The sequence below is a fragment of the Hippoglossus stenolepis genome, chromosome 1 (assembly GCF_022539355.2).
Source record: "Hippoglossus stenolepis isolate QCI-W04-F060 chromosome 1, HSTE1.2, whole genome shotgun sequence".
NCBI classification, from domain to species: Eukaryota; Metazoa; Chordata; class Actinopteri; order Pleuronectiformes; family Pleuronectidae; genus Hippoglossus; species Hippoglossus stenolepis.
Window position 1 is genome coordinate 11,374,268 of NC_061483.1, and position 16,975 is coordinate 11,391,242.

The 16,975-nt window shown below is 43.6% G+C and overlaps 2 protein-coding genes across 9 annotated transcripts in view; both read right to left on the reverse strand.

The window, feature by feature from the left end:
• Nucleotides 1–11: 11 nt before the first annotated feature.
• pabpn1l (PABPN1 like, cytoplasmic) lies at nt 12–3,424 on the reverse strand. The gene is made up of 6 exons (XM_035164221.2): nt 3,162–3,424; nt 1,856–1,979; nt 1,272–1,339; nt 1,086–1,192; nt 880–967; nt 12–711 (listed from the first exon to the last, which is right to left on the reverse strand). The coding sequence occupies exons 1-6, from the start codon at nt 3,234–3,236 to the stop codon at nt 382–384; spliced, it is 792 nt and encodes a 263-aa protein (XP_035020112.1). The 5' UTR covers nt 3,237–3,424; the 3' UTR covers nt 12–381.
• A 2,142-nt stretch (nt 3,425–5,566) lies between these two features.
• Nucleotides 5,567–16,975, reverse strand: part of cbfa2t3 (CBFA2/RUNX1 partner transcriptional co-repressor 3) — a 42,878-nt gene continuing 31,469 nt past the window's right edge. For 7 of the 8 annotated variants that reach the window (XM_035155639.2, XM_035155680.2, XM_035155696.2 and 4 more), the window contains 6 exons: nt 16,217–16,302; nt 14,801–15,086; nt 14,289–14,357; nt 13,493–13,546; nt 11,666–11,856; nt 5,567–11,178 (listed from right to left, as the gene is read on the reverse strand). In XM_035155639.2, the coding sequence (XP_035011530.1) occupies nt 10,786–11,178; nt 11,666–11,856; nt 13,493–13,546; nt 14,289–14,357; nt 14,801–15,086; nt 16,217–16,302 (1,079 nt within the window). In that variant the 3' untranslated portion in view covers nt 5,567–10,785. The remainder of the gene's footprint in view (nt 11,179–11,665; nt 11,857–13,492; nt 13,547–14,288; nt 14,358–14,800; nt 15,087–16,216; nt 16,303–16,975) is intronic. The other variant, XM_035155649.2, reaches the window with a different exon arrangement.

The window sequence follows — 16,975 nt, forward strand, 5'->3', positions numbered from 1 at the left end:
ACAAGTGGAGCAACAGTTCATTTTTTTATTTATTCACTTACATAGCAAAAGAAACAGTTATACATGGGGAGGCTTTATACTTTACATTGCAGGCAGCGACACAAAACATTCAGTTTATAAAAAACATTAAGAGATGCAACTGCATAACGATTTGAGGATTGTCCATGCATTCACAGCAACTTAAGCTTATATGCAACATTGCTGATCCCAGGTTTCCATTCTCCACTTCTGTAGTAACTGAAGACTGATGCAGGGGTTGAAAAGTCATTCTTGCTGTCCGTTCTGTGCCTGTCACATAATGCTTAACTCAGTAATGCCTGGAAATATTTGTCAAAATGATCATTTCTATGCACCCACTTGCGATGTAGGGTGTGGGTGGTGTTAGCGCTGCTGGGGGTAGTGTTGTCCACTCGACCCTTCCCCTAACTCCTCAGATGGTGGAGTGATAAGTAGAAGACATGGGTAACGTTTAGGCATCTGTTCATGGTAGTCCATGTGTCCCCACTGTCTCTTCCCCACTGAAGGGCCTCCGTAATAGGGGTGGGGCGTTTGATGTTGTGGCCTGGTTGACTGGTACCGGAACCTGCCTCGTGAGCTGTTGTGATATCTGGGGGGACGGTAGCCTCTTCCTCTTCCTCTGGTGTGACCTCCTCTGTGTCCTCCCCTGTCTGTGGTGCTGATGCCTGGCATATTGGTCCTTTTAGGCATTACCTGTGTGCCAAAGGAAACGTGTTACAGTTTAGGGTGAATATGTTTCAAAAGACTTGCTATTCAACAGCAATTGAACTGAAAAAAAAAAAAGTTGCAAAAACATGCAAACAAACATATTTGTGTATTTAAATAAAGTATACTTAAATCATGTAGTGTGATGCACCTCACCTTAAGGACTCTTCCTCTGAACAAGGTCTCATGCAAACCAATGGCACTCTGCACAGAGTCTTGATCAGTGAACTCAATGTAGGCAAAGCTGAGCAAGAGGGAAGAGAAAAGACAGACACAACAAATAAACTTGGATGTAAACACTTAAAGATGTGTTCTACAGTGGCAAAAAGTTTTTTTTTTTAAACTGCAAAAGTTGAACCTACCCCTTGGGGTGGCCGGAGAAGCGGTCACACAGGATGGTTACTCGGTTCACAGGCCCACAGCCGTTGAAATGGATCTCTAACTCATCCGCAGTAGCTCCATAGTCTACCTGGGATTTGTTCAACAGTGCGTCAGATCCCAGTTGTGACAAACCATGCACAGTATGACAAAGGATGTACATGTCTTACATTTCCTACATAGACTGATCTGTTGTCAGCGTCTATCCTCTCCTCAGGAGTCATGTTGTAGAACGGTCCTGGGGAAGAAACAAAAACTAATGTATGCACTGCTTGCAATATATGAAAAAGTAGCATACAACTACTGCAGGTGAAATAAACAGTGATTACTTGAACCAGCATATCCATTTCTTGTGTCATCACTGACAATACAAATCAGAATATCCTTCCCCGATTGTATTTCTGTTCTGAGGAGGAACCAAAAAGAGAGGAAGCGAAGGGTGAAATGGATATGGAGACGCACACAGGCAGAAAATAGCCACAGGCAGCAAGGAGGACCCTTCTGCTTCTCTGGGGCTCACTGCTTCGTCTCATTGGGCAGTGATGAGGCACATGTGAGCGCTGTTTTGACCACAGTGAAGTGCCCCAGGTGTTGGCCAGATGGTGAACGACGCGCTTACCTCACCTGCCTGGAGGCTGCGATGCTACACACCTGGCTAAACATACGACGCCGAGGCTTCCCGAATTCAGAACCAGTGTTAAGCTGTGCACCAAACAAACCGTGAGATGGTTAAGGACTCTGCGGGCTGTCTCACCAGGCCGAGGGCTGCTGGTCAGTAGCTGCATCTCTGGTGCGTCACACCTCTCCTCGTCCTTCATTCTCTCCGTCTCTTCCTCCATCTCCAGCTCCTGAACCCTGGCCTTGATGGCCGCCAGCTCCTGAGACACAAGAACGTAAACAAGAACGTAAAGCCACTGGGGTACACCGAAGCTGCAGATGGGTGACAAATTAAAAAGAACCTGAATGACTGCAGAAACTTAAAGCACAATTCATGCTTCTGCATCGAAGCTACGTGCAAGTGAACCCTACACGTAGACATGTACCCTACACAGAGCCCTACGCTGTACCCTGACGTGCACCTCCCCAAAAACGTAACGCAGGCCGAAGTAGCTGTGATTGGTCTGCTTGGTCCGACAGACTCGCCGCCTTTTGAATTGAGTTGAAGGAACGAACCCGGACGTCTTTGTGTTCGTAGCTGCTCTTTCATCAAGAGTTAATTTAATGAATGAATAAAGTGCATTTCATCAGATAACTTGAATTGGCCAGTTAAAGCTTCCCAGAAGTGTTCATCCCCTGGATACACTTGTTGTGAGTATACTATATCAGGTAGAGTATTGGAGTATTTGTATTTGGTTGGGCCCTGCGAGTATTTTTTGGTACTCCGCTGCAAGTATTTCGCTCCATGTTTACTATTTACAACACTTGTTGTCAAACTGATAAGAATGTTTTGCATGTTTCGCCCATTAGCACATTCACTTAAATTGTAGTGTGTTGAGCTCTCAGGGCCACCGTACATTTGCCTTTTTTGACTGCATTGAGAAAGATCATCATTGCATCCTTATCGGAGTGAAACACTTGTAAATGCATAAGAGTTATTTGAATGCTAAATATTTGTGCATCCGTCATGAAGTCCGGCCATACGAGGGTCATAGCCATCATCATAACCTGGCCACTACCCACATGGAGGTGGTCTGGGATTTCCGGGTAAGAGATGGGAGACAAGGTTTTTGACCATCTGTTATTTCAGAGCCTCCACTGCACAAGATGCAAATTTATAAAATCACACTACGACTTCACCCTGGAAATGCGGACATCCAGAGCACCTGACCGGCTCCATGACGACCATTCCTCCCGGCGTGCGGTGCGGGATGTGTCTCACTGATGTCTGCTCGCATTGTGATGTAACGCCACCACATTGTGTGCGGACATGACGGTCCCCTCCCCTCCCCTCCTCTCCTCTCCTCTCCTCTCTCTGCTCCTCGGACTCGCGTGGAAAAAAAACAAACACACGCAGACGATCCCGGCACCTGCACATCCTCCGCCGACCCGCAGATACTCACGGGGTCCTCGGTGTAATGCTCCTCGATGGACTCGCCCTCCTCCAGGTAGCCGTACTCCAGATGATGTTCCGCCATGCTCACTGCTCAAACATGGCATCTGCGAGGAAGCACCGCAGCTCGCCCACCGACCACCGGAAATATGTCCTGCGGGGAAGAGACTACTGTGGGACGGCACCTGATCACGCACAGATAATAGACATCACCTGTGTGTGCGTGTCATGACGCGCCGCTTTGATTGACAGGCGGAGAGCACGTGAGACACGCCGGAGGAGGGTGCCGCTCTCCCAGTGCCGCATCAGAGGGACCAGTGTTCCTGGGTGCCCCCCGCCCCAACCGCTTTGTGGCCAGTACCCCCACCCTGCCTTACGAGCAGGGTTGAGTCGGTAATAATAGAAATATAAATGACCCAACCTGATCCACGACGCTGCTGCAAAAAACGTAACTAAAGTGAAACATAAAGAAGAAAGTTGTAACTTTTGGTTGTGTTTTAAAAGTGGTCTATTGGGTTGGACTTTGTTGAGTTTTTCTGAGGCACACGCAAACCACTAAAGCACGGAAGAAACAAATATTTTCTTGATCCAACGTACATGAGAACAGTTAAACCAAAACGCTTTACAATTAACATGCAGACACAGAAATAGATAAATAAATAAATGTAGGAATGTAAAAATGCACAAATGAATAAATAGATAAATAAATAAATAATAATAATAGATATATTTGAATTAATTAATGTATAAATGTGGAAATAAATAAATAATAGAAACTAGAAATAGATGAATAGCCTTTTTACCTCACCAAACTAGCTATTTTTCTTTCTTTATTCATGTATTTATTTTACTGAGTCATTTACCTTTTTCTTTATTTATTTCTTGTTTATACGTCGTTGATATTATTGGCGTGTTGATGACGTTTCTAACACGACACAGATGCGAAACTGGAGTAATACAAATATGTCTCGGGATGACAAAGAGGAGCCCGACACGTAGAAGACGCAGACAAAGACGTCAACTTGAAAAGACGACGAGATCCGAGAGCTTTAGGTAATCAAAATGTAAAGAGTGCTAAACTAACAATGCATACTAAAATGGCCGGGGCTTATTTAACTCACTGCAGATTAGGTAATAACAGCTCGGAGGTATTAAAGGATTATTTTGCTCGATGTTAATGCAGAATTTTCTTTTGTAAGTTTGTGACATTATAGCTAACATCAGTTAAAAACATAAAATGAAACAGGCTATCATAGTGCTAGTGAGTTTGCGAGCTACTTCAAATATTTTAAATGTTAGCCAGGTGGCAACACGCCTGAAACTAATGTCAGCTGACAATTAGCAATATAGGCTAACATTTTCAGAACTAGGTAATATTTCAGAGTCTGTATAATTAATCCCTCTTTTGGGGAAATCTCCAGTTCCTTTGGTTTACAATGTCTCTTATCAGCAAGATGTTAATTAGCAGGCTAATTAGTCTTTGCAGACCAATGCTATCTTGCAGCCTATGATTTTATAGTAGAGCATTCATTTTTCATTTGCATTAGTGCTGTGTATGCGTTCATTTACATAGGGTTAGGGGTGATCTTAAAACCACTTAAAACCATTTAAAAAGAATAATACTTTCTATATCAAGCAGTGTTCTGCTTATTTAGCAGAGATGTGGTGCAGATTTTGACTTCAGGCATTCAATTATTTCAAATTTGAAACCACTGGAAATAAGAAAAGAGTTCACTTTGTCACTGTGTGAAGATTATTCACCACGCAAGTTTTCCCCTTTTATTTCCCCAATAACTAAAATAATTAAATAATCATATTATTCCATTCTATCTCACAGTATATCCAGTTCTTTTAAGTCACTATTTAAGCTAAGATGTTTATACTCAGGAAGTATTCACCAAAACCTGCAACAGTTTAATGGCTGCACCATTCCATCAAATGGGAATATTCTAGATACCTTTTGCATCTCCTATTGTATCATATTGTATAAGCATGTTTGCTTTACATATATCTGACTCAAAGTTAAAGTTCAAATTAAATTTATATTAATCTTCATCTCAAATTTAAATATTAATTGGTTCAGAAGGAGATTTGTGTAACTGGTACATTTTGTATCAATACATATTTTTAGCATCTCTCAATGTGTTAATACTCTGACAATAAATTGAGGTATAAGACATGGTGTGGACTTGTTTGTGATCTCTAACGTATGATTAGTTGGTTTTTGACGATTGATTAAATGTTTCACAAGAGTATATGGGACTTTTAATGTTTGTGTTGTTCTTTAGAAATGAGAGAACTTAATTATATGACTTTCAAGGTTCACTTATGTGTTGTTGAACAGATCATTTTCCTTTTCTGAGGGTGTTGTCTGCGACTCTCTCTGAATTTAAAGAAAAAAAGCAACCAGGGTAATGAATACTTAATTTCATGTTTTAATTACACTGTTACATTGTTCAACACAGACAATAACCTGAATTAGAATGTTTTACAGCTTCACACATCCAACAGAGCGAACAGTTAAAGAGTGGTATTAGCAACAGGGAGGAAAGCATGCAAGAAATAAATACAAATCAGAATTTAATTCTTCTGGCACAGTTTACTTCATCTAAAAACGGCAACATGACTTTCTGAAGAGGAAAATAAAACAAAAGAAGGAGAAAGATCTTCAAAGCGCCAACCTTTCCTACAGAAACTGATTTTTCTGTAATAATGTATTGCACAATACAGTATAGAATGCTTCCCTACACATAGAAAACCATAAACCTTTTTTCTGTTCATGTAAAGGTAAAAACAAGACCATCCTGAGCCATGGCTTTTGGGAAAACTAGTGCTGAATCCACTGTTATCTTTCTACTGTAGCTGTTCATCAGTGCCTGTTTCACAGGAAGGACGTGTCACCATCACATCAGACGAGCCTTGAAACTTCATTGGTAGAGTTAATGGTTCGGGTAGGGAAGGAACGAATGCCAACCTGCTAATATTCGTCTTCTCTAAACATGCGTTTTGCCCAAATCATGTACATAGTTGAACAAACAGAAAAGTGGCTGATGTGAAGTGTTTGGAGACCCTTGGATGGTACGAACGAAAAGCAGAGCCCTTATGAGTTTGCCATCTAAAATATCTTCACAGAGAAACGTACATGACACCTCGGCACCAATCTCATTTGTTTCATGACTGAACGAAGCTCACACCCAGCTGAGCGGAACATCGAATAGATCTTCGTCCGATCGGAGTCAGTGAAGGACAGATTTCCCTCTCCTCCCACTCACATTGGTGGGACGTGACGTTCTCGGATGCCGGGACACGAGACAAAAAACCTGAACCAAACTGAAACCTAAAGAAGAAAGTTGTAGCTTTTGGTTGTATTTTGGTCATTTAAAAGTGGTCTGTTGGGTTTGGCTTTGTCGGGTTTTTCTGAGGGCTTACTTGCAGACAAGGAGGCACATGCAAAGCTCTTAATTGAGTTGAATGGAACTGCCATTGAAGTGTTATTTAATGTGTCGTTTGATGTGGATATCATGCGTGAAACATGGTGTTTGACTGAACAAAGCTGTTGCTACATATTGCAAATCGATCTGCCAGGATAGTCTGTCTGGGATGTTTCATTAAAGCTCTGAAGGTTTCAAGTAGTTTGTACAGAGACACAAAGAAAAAGGATTTTTCTTCTTTTTTTTTTACAAAAACACACACCACAAATACACACACACACACACACACACACACACACGCACCCACCATGCATTCATTTTTATCTCTGCAAGGCTTTGTAACTGTAAGAACACGCAATCAGGAGGCTTTTTCCAAAGGAGAGGCCTCTATTGTTTTTACAGAAGCACTATTCAATACGTAGACAACAAGCGCTTTGATTGCTTGAATAGGAATTCTACACATTTCAAACTAGGCGCTTCCTTGAGCATGTTCTTCTCTCTTGTGCTCCGAGTGTGTGTATTTCAGACACTTTGGTTAACGGCTGTAATGGTGGTCTAACCTTATTATTTACGGTCTGTCGGTACACACACGGTGTCAAAGCCTACTATGGCAATGCAGAAGTACTTTGGTCTGTGCTTTTATTGGTTTTTGGACGACAAATGTACATGTCATGGTGGATTCTATGTGTCAGTTTGGTAACCTGCAGGTAACGTATTACTAAATTCCTGCAGCATCAGTTTGGTTAACGGGATGTCATCAAAAAGGTGAGGTTTTGGTGGGAGTAAATATTTGTTTCCACATCATGATGAATGACAGTTCCTTTCAACGCCCGTTATCAGACAGATTTGGATGATCGCTTTTTCAATGTGCACTTCCATGTCTGCGCTCAGCCCAGCTTTTTTTTTTTTCAAAGTCCAGGTCAACCTCTCCTGGTGGTTAGCTGTATGGTCACAGGAGGTAGCTAGTGTGAGAGGGGGGGGTCGTGTAGAGTGGTCTGTGGGACAGTCGTGGAAGAGGCGGACATTTGATGGAGGGAGGGGGAGGCGACACAAAAAGGCTGAGATCAACACCACATTAGTTATGACACACACAAACAGTACAAAAATGCCACACACAGATGCAGGGGTACCTTGCAGCTTATCTCATTTGAATGATATGTTTCACAGAGTCAACAAAAAGTTTGATCCATGTGTTGACAAATGAAAAAACATGATTTTTTTTCAAATTTGGTCCAAGTGTGTATGAGGCCAACCTTACGGATATACCATGATCATTTAAAGGCCTTGAGACTGTTTACAAGAGGGCGATCGTATTGCTCCAGCATGTGTGGAGGGCTAAAGAAAATAAAATAACCTAAACCTCCCTCAATCTCAAGTTGATATGCTCACTTGGCAAAAAAGAAAGCAACATTTCAATGGTTGGGTATCGAAATTAGCTTTAGAGTTTACTGTAGCTTAACACTGGCATTTCAAACCTACACTGATGGTTTGCCCTGCACCTTTGGGGGGGACACAAACACACATACACACAAGTTGACGAGGACCAAGAGAGAGGGTCACTTGGAGAAAAAACAGAATGCTTGATTCGATATATCAAGTTTGACAGTTTCTGCATTTGGTGCAACTATTGAAAATGAGACACCACCTTTTTTTTGTTTTTTAAATATTGACCATACTGGGGTTTTCTAATTGATAGTAGGATAAAACACACACAGTTGAGTCCCCTCCTGCAGGATGTAAACAGACCTGTGGTGGATGAAGCACATGACAACAGCTATTTATTTATTTCATTTTGTGTCAGAGTATTATATAATTTGGCTGATTTTCTTATTTTAAATTGTAAATTAAGGCCGAATTATTTAAAAAGAAATGTACAGGAAGTCCTGTCTTGTCTTGTCTTGTCCATCCACCCTAAATCTTTTTTCATCCATTTTCAGCAACATGCATCGTGGCCTTTTACGGAGCCACTCCGGGTGGTGTTACACTTTTGTTTACAGGTAAAATTGAAAGTGTTTAGCTTGAGAGAAAGAGAAAAAAAAAAAGAAATTGATAAATTCGAGAAACAAATGAACTGTGAGAAAATCATATTCTGGACATTAAACTTTAAAGGTTTCTGTTATTTGGCAAACACATTTTTGGACCTCTTTAAATACTATGTACATTCACATTAAGTTACTGATGTTACTTTAAATATATTTATATGTATCTATATTATATGACACCCTATGGGCAGTTGCTGAGGTTCCATTCAGTAGCTGAATTCTCTTCATATTGCACCTCCGTCCTCTCACTGTCTTACAATGCGAGCAATACAAAATATTCTACAAGAGGGGGTTTCATCTCGTCAATATAGATACAAGAAATCAAACAATAAGTACAATGTGGGACTTCCTCTCGTAAACGAGTGTCCTTGCTCTGACTTCACTGCTCAGCCCGAACTCAAAGGAGGAAAAGGAAAAAAAGGAAAAACGGAACCGAAAACAAAGTCCATCTTTCTGGACACACACGAGGGCAGCACATGTGGACAATCAGCGACAAGAGACATTATCAAAAAAATGGAAAGAGGAACAATATCTACAAGCAGGTTTGAACCCTTCCCATGCGGCTGCCTCGGAGGCTCCGTCCGAAGCAGGCTGTGTGGTTAGGGAGCAAACGTGAGTCAAGTAGTCGGGGGGGAAGAGCATAGAAGGGGAGGTGTGGGGTGAGGGGAGGTAGAAAGAGAGAGGATAACCAAGTCTACACCACCCTTTTACTCGGCTCGTTCATCTGTTTATCATGCTTTGGAAAAGGAGGAAGCGAATGTAAAGGTAACAGCAATTCCTTTGAAATATCAAAAAAAACGATATAGAAACAATCTTCCCATACGTCTCTGTAGTACGCCATGCCTTCTTGGAAAATGTTTTCAATCTTGTTTTGAGGTTTTTTTGGCAGCTCCGTCGCCGCGCATCGACTCCCTTTGAGGCCGTGTAGCTTTTCCTGTCCTCTCTGTTACCATTCACAAAAAAAATCACACTGTGGCAGGGTTTTCTATTCGTCTCGTGAAGTCTTTCTCTTGTAGGCAAGTTCACAGCATTGTCCATGTTCACTAGTCGGGGCCATCACTGAGGAATCACTGTCCTTTTGTCGAGGCTGCAGGAGGCGGCTGCAGATCAAACCAAGTCACAGTTTTTTTGTTTTTTTTTGTTTTTTTTGTCTATCTCTGGGTCCCGCTCTGCAGCTTCTCTGCAGCCTGGTCCTCTCAGGGCTGGCTTATCTGCTGAGGAGGTGATGTTGCTTTGCGTTTGGTTATGAGTGCTTCTCCTTATCGCTTACTTACTCACTTTGGCAGTGTAATACAAAGGTTTGGATCATGTTGTTTTTCATCTTTGAATTCATTTGGGTTCACAATGGTGCAGAGAGGTGAGTCCGGTGTAGATTTTCTTGGCTCGCTAGCAAGGTAGTTAGCAGTTTTAAAATTAATTTATTCTCATATCATTATTGTTATCATCAGCATCACTATTATTCTTTAGTTAGAATATTTGGACTTTTCTTTATTTTTCCCTTAAAGCCAGAAAGAAACATTTAATAAATACTAAGCTGTGTTTCTGAGGAATTAATCGCATCACAGGTTTTTTTCCCCTTCCCATCATCCATTTGAAAAAAAGGTATTATGTTCCTTGCCTGTTTCCATTAGGACACTGGAGGAAAAGTGCCACATCAGTGAACTGTCTGGACTAGTAGTGCACATCTCAGGGCTGGGTACTGTTCTCTCATTGGTACTTAATTAAAGGGAAATCCTACCCAAGTGCTAATCGGCTTAGTCATCCCCCCGTCGATGTTGCCTTACTGCAGCCCTTGTCTTGTGTCCTTACATGGACACTATTTCCCATGCTTACATTACATCAAAGTTCATGTTCTCAGCAAACACATCTGATATGTTTCTGTTACAGAGATAGGAGACACTGCACTATTCATGCTTTACACTACACTGAACCCCAGGCTGGAATCTTTGAATGTGGTTGTGAAAAAGAGAAAAAGTATTTTTGGGGGGGGGGAGGTTACAAGAGTCTGTCATCAGGTAGTGAGAATATTTTCAGAAGAGCTTAGAGGGAAATGTGGGAGGAGGAAAGGGATCAGTGTGCAATGAAGATTCCTCAGTTTGGTTTTTGTGTGGAGTGTGGGCACTGTCGCATCAGTATGCAGGGAAGGGGCGAGGGTCAGGCGTCAGCGAGAGGTGGCCTCCAGGAGGGCGGGGGTGGCTGGAGTTGTGGAGCGAGAGGCACTGCTGGAACTGCTCTCCTTGGGGCTCGCAGAGACGCTTCCGCCGCCGCTGCCTGCCCCTCCCGCAATACTGCTCTGGCCTGCCAGGGTCAGGGGTCCTGGCGGGGTGCTCTCCGTGTGGGTGGGGGGCGCACCGGAGGATGCTGAGGAGCTGGAGGAGGGAGTGCCGAGGGGGACGCTGCTGCCCCCTGGCAGCCCCTGCAGGCCTTGACCACAGACGTGGTGGTGCTTCTCCCAGTCTTTGTGTTGGCAGAAGGAGCCGCAGTAGCGAGCCGTGTTGCAGCCGCTGCACGTCTCACTGGCTTTTCTCCCACAGTTCCAGCAGCTCTGTTGAGACAGTGGGGAGAGTGGGTTGATAAAAATAAGTCTCTTTCTTGTCCCAGGGTATCAGCAATCATTTTCAGTCTGACATGCACGACACATACTAATGTTAAACCATAAATAAATCATTATTATAAACTGGTTTCTTGGTCTGATCCTCGTTTTTTTTTCTGTAACTCTCTGCAGAGTGCTTTGATTTTAAAGCTGTGTGCGCTGCACCAGCACCACTGGTTAGAGTAACCAGCAGGTGGTGGTCAACTGCTCTGTAATGGCCTCGGCTTGGCACTCTGCTCCAGCCATCTGGGTCCGTCTGCTTTTATTTACACAGACAACTGGACTGCTTCTGCTATAATGATGACAACCTGGTGCTGCACCAAACCCAGAGCAGCCAGCTGTGTGGATTACACAACACAAGATAGCCCAGATAGGTAAAACAGTGACAGAGATAGGAGTTCAAAAACCAGAGGAGAAAATGTGAGTAGAGGAAGTCTGTGATACTCACTTCACTGGAGTCCTCCTGTTGGTTGATGACTGTGATTGCATCCTCGGAGGCTTGCCTCTTGGCCTCGGCCAGCGCCCTCTCCATTTTAGAGCGCTCGGCTGAAATCATCTCATGAGCCTTCCTCTCGGCGTCCGACACCGCTTTCTGCAGCTCTGACATCGCCTGTCGCTTCACCTCATTCACGGCCTCCTCTACAAGAGAGAGAGAGAAAGAGAGAGAGAGGTGTGTTAGTGCCTGTGACCGTCGCCTCATTCTGCCTGCTCTGTCATCCTTTATTAAGGCCCTTTAAGCTGCCATCTTGTTGCAGCTCAGCGAACAGATGTACATCATCCAAGATTTAAAACTTTCTGCCAGAAAAGGGAAACAGCCAGACTTCAATAATTAATTCAAACACGTCTGGCCACAATCATTTTCAGTGTTGACAACAGCAGATGTCTCCGGAGTTTTGTCGCCAACTTGGCTGTTCATCCAACATCCTGGGATTCCCTAGTTCGCGTGATTGTCGTCTTGTCATGAGAATTGTTTTAAGAGAACATGTGAGACAGAGTTAAACAGTGATGGGAATCATTTCCCCAGCAGCAGACATGAATATCTCCACTGCAGGGCTCCCTGCATAGTAGATATTCTTCATCTCGGGGCCCTCTGTTCATCCAGCACAAGCACAAGCTGTATGAGTGAGGAGGCTGTGTTTTTACAACAGGCAGGTGTGTAGACTCCTTTTCCAGATGGCAGTCGAAAATAGAAACTTCCCGCAGAGGCAGGAGTGATTACATTTTGCCATCTTTCATTATTGGCCTCACGGTGCACAACAATTTCTCGCAGGTCTTTTTATACCTGAGAAATAGGTTGAAAACATACACTATTTATTAATCAAACGCTAATGGGGTGTGTCTTGATCACAAGACACGGATTCCCCCTACAGTATCATTTTCTTCTGCCATCTATGACAGTAACGCTTTTAAAGATTAAATGATCCTTTTCTCCCTCCTGCTCCACCTCCTCCAGATGTGCCATGTAGACAGTAGTGGCCCCCAGGATGATGTGTTAGCCCGACCGAGAGGGAGGTGAGACTGATATTGTTCCCTCCGCTGCTCGTTTTCCTTCAGTCAGTGTTTGTTTGAAAGAAAACTCATAAATATCTGTCATTTTTCCTTGCAGCCCCACTCTCCTCCACAAAAAGACAGGGGAGCAGGGGGGGGCCTTATCCAGTCGTAGCTGTGTGTATATGCGCATGTCAGTGTTTGATTCCTATGCTTTTTAAGGCAAAAAAGTTAGTTTTCTGTCAATCCTGTCAACACACTGTCTCTGTACCTGCCCCCAGCCTCCCTCTACCTTCATCCTTCATTTCATTTGTACTCTTTTTTCCCCCCTCATACCCCTCCTCCTCCTCTTTCTTCTTTCCCCTTGCAAACAATATCTGCATTATCCCGGGCTTCTCAATTATCTGGCCTAATGCATGCACCACTAAGATTAGTTTGCAAATTTAATTAATTCTTATCAAGGAGACTGCACAGCAGATGCTGGGGCAATTAGCACTTAATGGAAAACACGGGGGCAGCAATATTAACGTTTTAATTCCACAGGGATTTGGCAAGTCCCTGAAACGTGTTATTTCTGTCTGCCTTTTCACACTTCAGATCTTATTTTTTCAAAAGCACCGCAGTCTCTCAACCTGAACCAGACCAGCGAATATGTGTGTAGTTTTTAATTAAAAGCAGGAGGTGCGGCAGCTTCATTGGGCCGACTACCCAGCTCGCCGAGATAGAGGTGACACGTAAACACACACAAACACTACAGAGGTGAGATGTCGGGAGATGCGTTACTCACCCTGCTTGTTTTGGAGGTGCTTTAGTGCTGGGGAGAGCGGGATGCTTGTAGTTCCTGTATGAAAAACAACTGCAATTAAAAGAGCGTTTTTTCCCCTGCTGGTGAAAATGCAGCACAGTATTTTGCCAACAGCAGCAGCATCTCAGCTCCGCAGGGTATTGGAGTATGACTGCAACATAATAGCGCTGGGACTGGTGGTGGAACAAGGGCTGAGTCAGGTGACTCCTGGGATGGGCTCTATCTAACATGCAGTATACGAGAAGGCCCAGACAGTGCAACACTCCCAGCTGCTTTCAATTTCTCTACAGAATGAGTGGAAAATAATCACCATGGTTCAGATTTGTTTGTCTGTATCGATAAATGTCTGTGTTTGATGCACTCCAGGGATATATTTTACGTTCCGTGCACGGGGCTAGAAAGCAAAATTGAAAGAGAGGTGTAAAAACTTGAGAAGCGTGTGTGTGTCTCAGGACAATGGAGACAAGTTGCGCTCCAACTTGTGCTGCTCTGCTGCGGCAAGCCTTGGGCCGGATGACTGCATTTTCACTGCAGCTTTAACTGCAGTGGCCTTTCATAATGGTGACTGATGGAGGGCGCCTTGCCCGATAATGACACGGTGTCTCCAATCCTCTGGCCTGATGGACCTACGGCTGTTAGAGCTCTTTTCTGTGTGTCTCGGTAGCCAGGGCGAGGGCCACGAAGACTGATGACGGTGATTGTGTGTGTGTTTTGTTCGTCTGTGTGTGAGGTCAATTAGGAAGACAGTAAGGAAAAAGGGGGAAATGTGGGCTCTTACCGGCTTTCCTCCAGATTTCCTCTGGCAGGTATCCTGAGGGAGGCCTGTGTAAGAAGTCTCGGTGGATCTCTGAAACACACACGTGCGGGGCACACACTGAGTCTCAAATACACACACACGGTGACAGACACACACAAACCTCCCCTATAGTTTCCAGGTTTCAATTTGGAATCAATAAAAACTTTGCATGGCAAGATCAGTAACTAAGCTGTCGATAAACTTTTCCATCCATGTCTGGGAAGGAAAGGGAGTTAGAAGTGGCTACAAATCTTAATTATGAATGAGCATGCAGGAAACGTTAGGCTGGAATCACTTGTTTAAAGATCCAGGATGTTGCAGCTAATGTTGTATTGCTTCACACTATGAGCTAGAATTTGTAAATTTGGAGAAAAACCGGATCATCTCATTGTGTTTAAATCGATGTATTAAAGCATCTCCAGCATTTCAAATAAGCCCTACCTTGCTGTGAGTGTTTTGCTTTTGCCAAACATGCCCTGCGTGTGTTTGTCTACCTGTCTGTCTGCCTGTCTGCCTTTCGACAGCCGAGGGAGTTCCTATGGGCAGTGGCTCGCTGCCGCTAGCTGTGTTGGAGGAGGAGTTGTGGTGAGGAGTAGGAGGAGGAAGAGGAGGAGGAGGAAGGCAGTGCTGTCCGTTGCTCCCACCTTTTTTCATCTCCTCCACGTCGCTGTAGCGCCGAATCCAGTGGTTCATCTCCTCCCGGTCGGCCTCCTGGCAGCGGCGCAGCACCGTCAGAGAGCGGCGCGTCTTCTCCACCATGTCCATGATGCAGTTCAGGAGCTGAAATGGGACACCATCGAGGATAAGCTGAAGCAATGGTAAAGTTTAAATTCAGAATTAAATAGAAAATAACTAAAACTCCAGCAGTAGACTTTATGAAATGAACATCAAACATCATAAATCCGGATGAACAAATCAGATTCTACAGGAACAAGTTACTTTTGAAACCACTGTGCTTATGTGTGAATCTACGCACTATTTCAATCTGCCCCAAAACACATACCACCCAGCAGATGTTGTGTGTCTGTGTGCAACTATGTGTCACTGTCTGTGCCAATCGGTTCATGAATCGTGTGTTTGTCAGTGATTTCCAGTGTCTTTAGAGTCTCGATAAATTAACAGCTGGACTGCTGATGAAATAGTTGAGCCAATTCCTTCCACCCTTCTGCTCTGCTCCCTGCCAGCTCAGCAGATTTACTCTGCTTCCTCTCCATGCACCCACTGTTGTAAACAATGTCAATTTTTTTTTTTTATTCCACAGCGCCCTGTGTTTCCAGACCTGGGCCCGCTCTTCTAAATGGGTTTAGCATGGTTAACATTCAATCCATATCATTAATTTCCATTCATCTTTGCATCTCTCTCTGTCTATTTTTTCCCCCCTCCGTCTCCCTCCCGCCTTCCTCCATCCCTCCCTCCCCTCGGAGTTCGCTATATTTATTTCAGTGAAGTGTTTCTAATTTGGCTGGGGTCCAGGCCTGGCCGGTTCTCTCCATGACTGCAGCTCTTGTCTCAGCTGCTCTCCCCAGCTGGAGCTGCTCTCTGCTGGGTCCTGAGCTCCATCTGGGGCCCTGTTTCTGTGCGTGTGTGTCTGTATCTAGTATACATGATTTTTGTCTACATGGAGCTGGGTGCCAGGAAGCCAGATAGGTGTCTGTGTGTTGTTAGTCCATCACACTGGCGTGAACCTCATAAGGTCGGCTGTCCCTCATCTGTTAACTCAAATGGAACGAGGGATTCTCCATCTGTCATCAGTTCCTGTTTCTGTTATCTAAACTCCATCTTTACTAAAACTAGCTTCAACCAACTACTGACCTTCCTGGCTCTCTTTTTCTCCCAACAGCGTTATGATGTACATGATTTAAACAAAGAGGCGGCTGACGTTAAACATGGCTGCAAACTCTGATACGTACATTATCAAGGTGCTTCCATTCCTCTGCCCACTCTCTGTCTGTCAGACGGTGGTCGATCACCTCCTCTTGGCGAGCGCCGTGCACTGCTGCAACAAAATCACATGGGACAAATCTCTGTTAGGATCATGTACAGAACACTTTAAATTACACTGTAGTATTACCTGAGCAGAAAAGTCCACGTTGGATATATAACGATGTGTGCAGTTGACAAAAGCGAGCTTCCCTACTGCATTTCTGTGTTGTTCAAATTTTATATCAAACCCAAATCTGGCCCAATTTGATGTGTCAACTACATCTGAGTGTTAGCATTTTGTACCACATTATAGTTATCTATTCTATTCTTTTATTTTAACTTATTTCATTTTATTTTATCTTATCTTATTTTGTTGTATGGCACTTTGGTCAACTGCAATTCTTTTAAAATGTGCTATATGAATCCATCAGCCCCTCAAGTGTTTAACATACAGACCTGGTAGGGTTTAATGCTTAATTCATCCACATAATAAACTAATACATGTTCGCAGACTTGTTATTAGTAACTGTGTACGTATGTGCCATATGTTGTCTGTGGCTTAGATGAATTTCATTTTGGTGTATTGTTTGTAGTATATTCCTCGTTACTTTTTGCTGCATGCATTGTAATATAAAGCACATCGAAAACCTTGAGAACTCACACTAAATGGGATGAGACTTAAAGGTAGAAACTCAGGTGTCCATATACATGAGCCTCGTGTGAGACCGTTCGTCTAACAATTGATC

Excerpts from the sequence above, each read along its gene's own strand:
- pabpn1l (XM_035164221.2), bottom strand. The coding sequence starts at position 3,236 with ATGGCGGAACATCATCTGGAGTACGGCTACCTGGAGGAGGGCGAGTCC. Across the intron at positions 1,193-1,271 it reads GATCAGTCTATGTAGGAAAT|GTAGACTATGGAGCTACTGC; the intron begins GTAAGACATGTA and ends AACAAATCCCAG. Across the intron at positions 712-879 it reads TCAGAGGAAGAGTCCTTAAG|GTAATGCCTAAAAGGACCAA; the intron begins GTGAGGTGCATC and ends TTTGGCACACAG.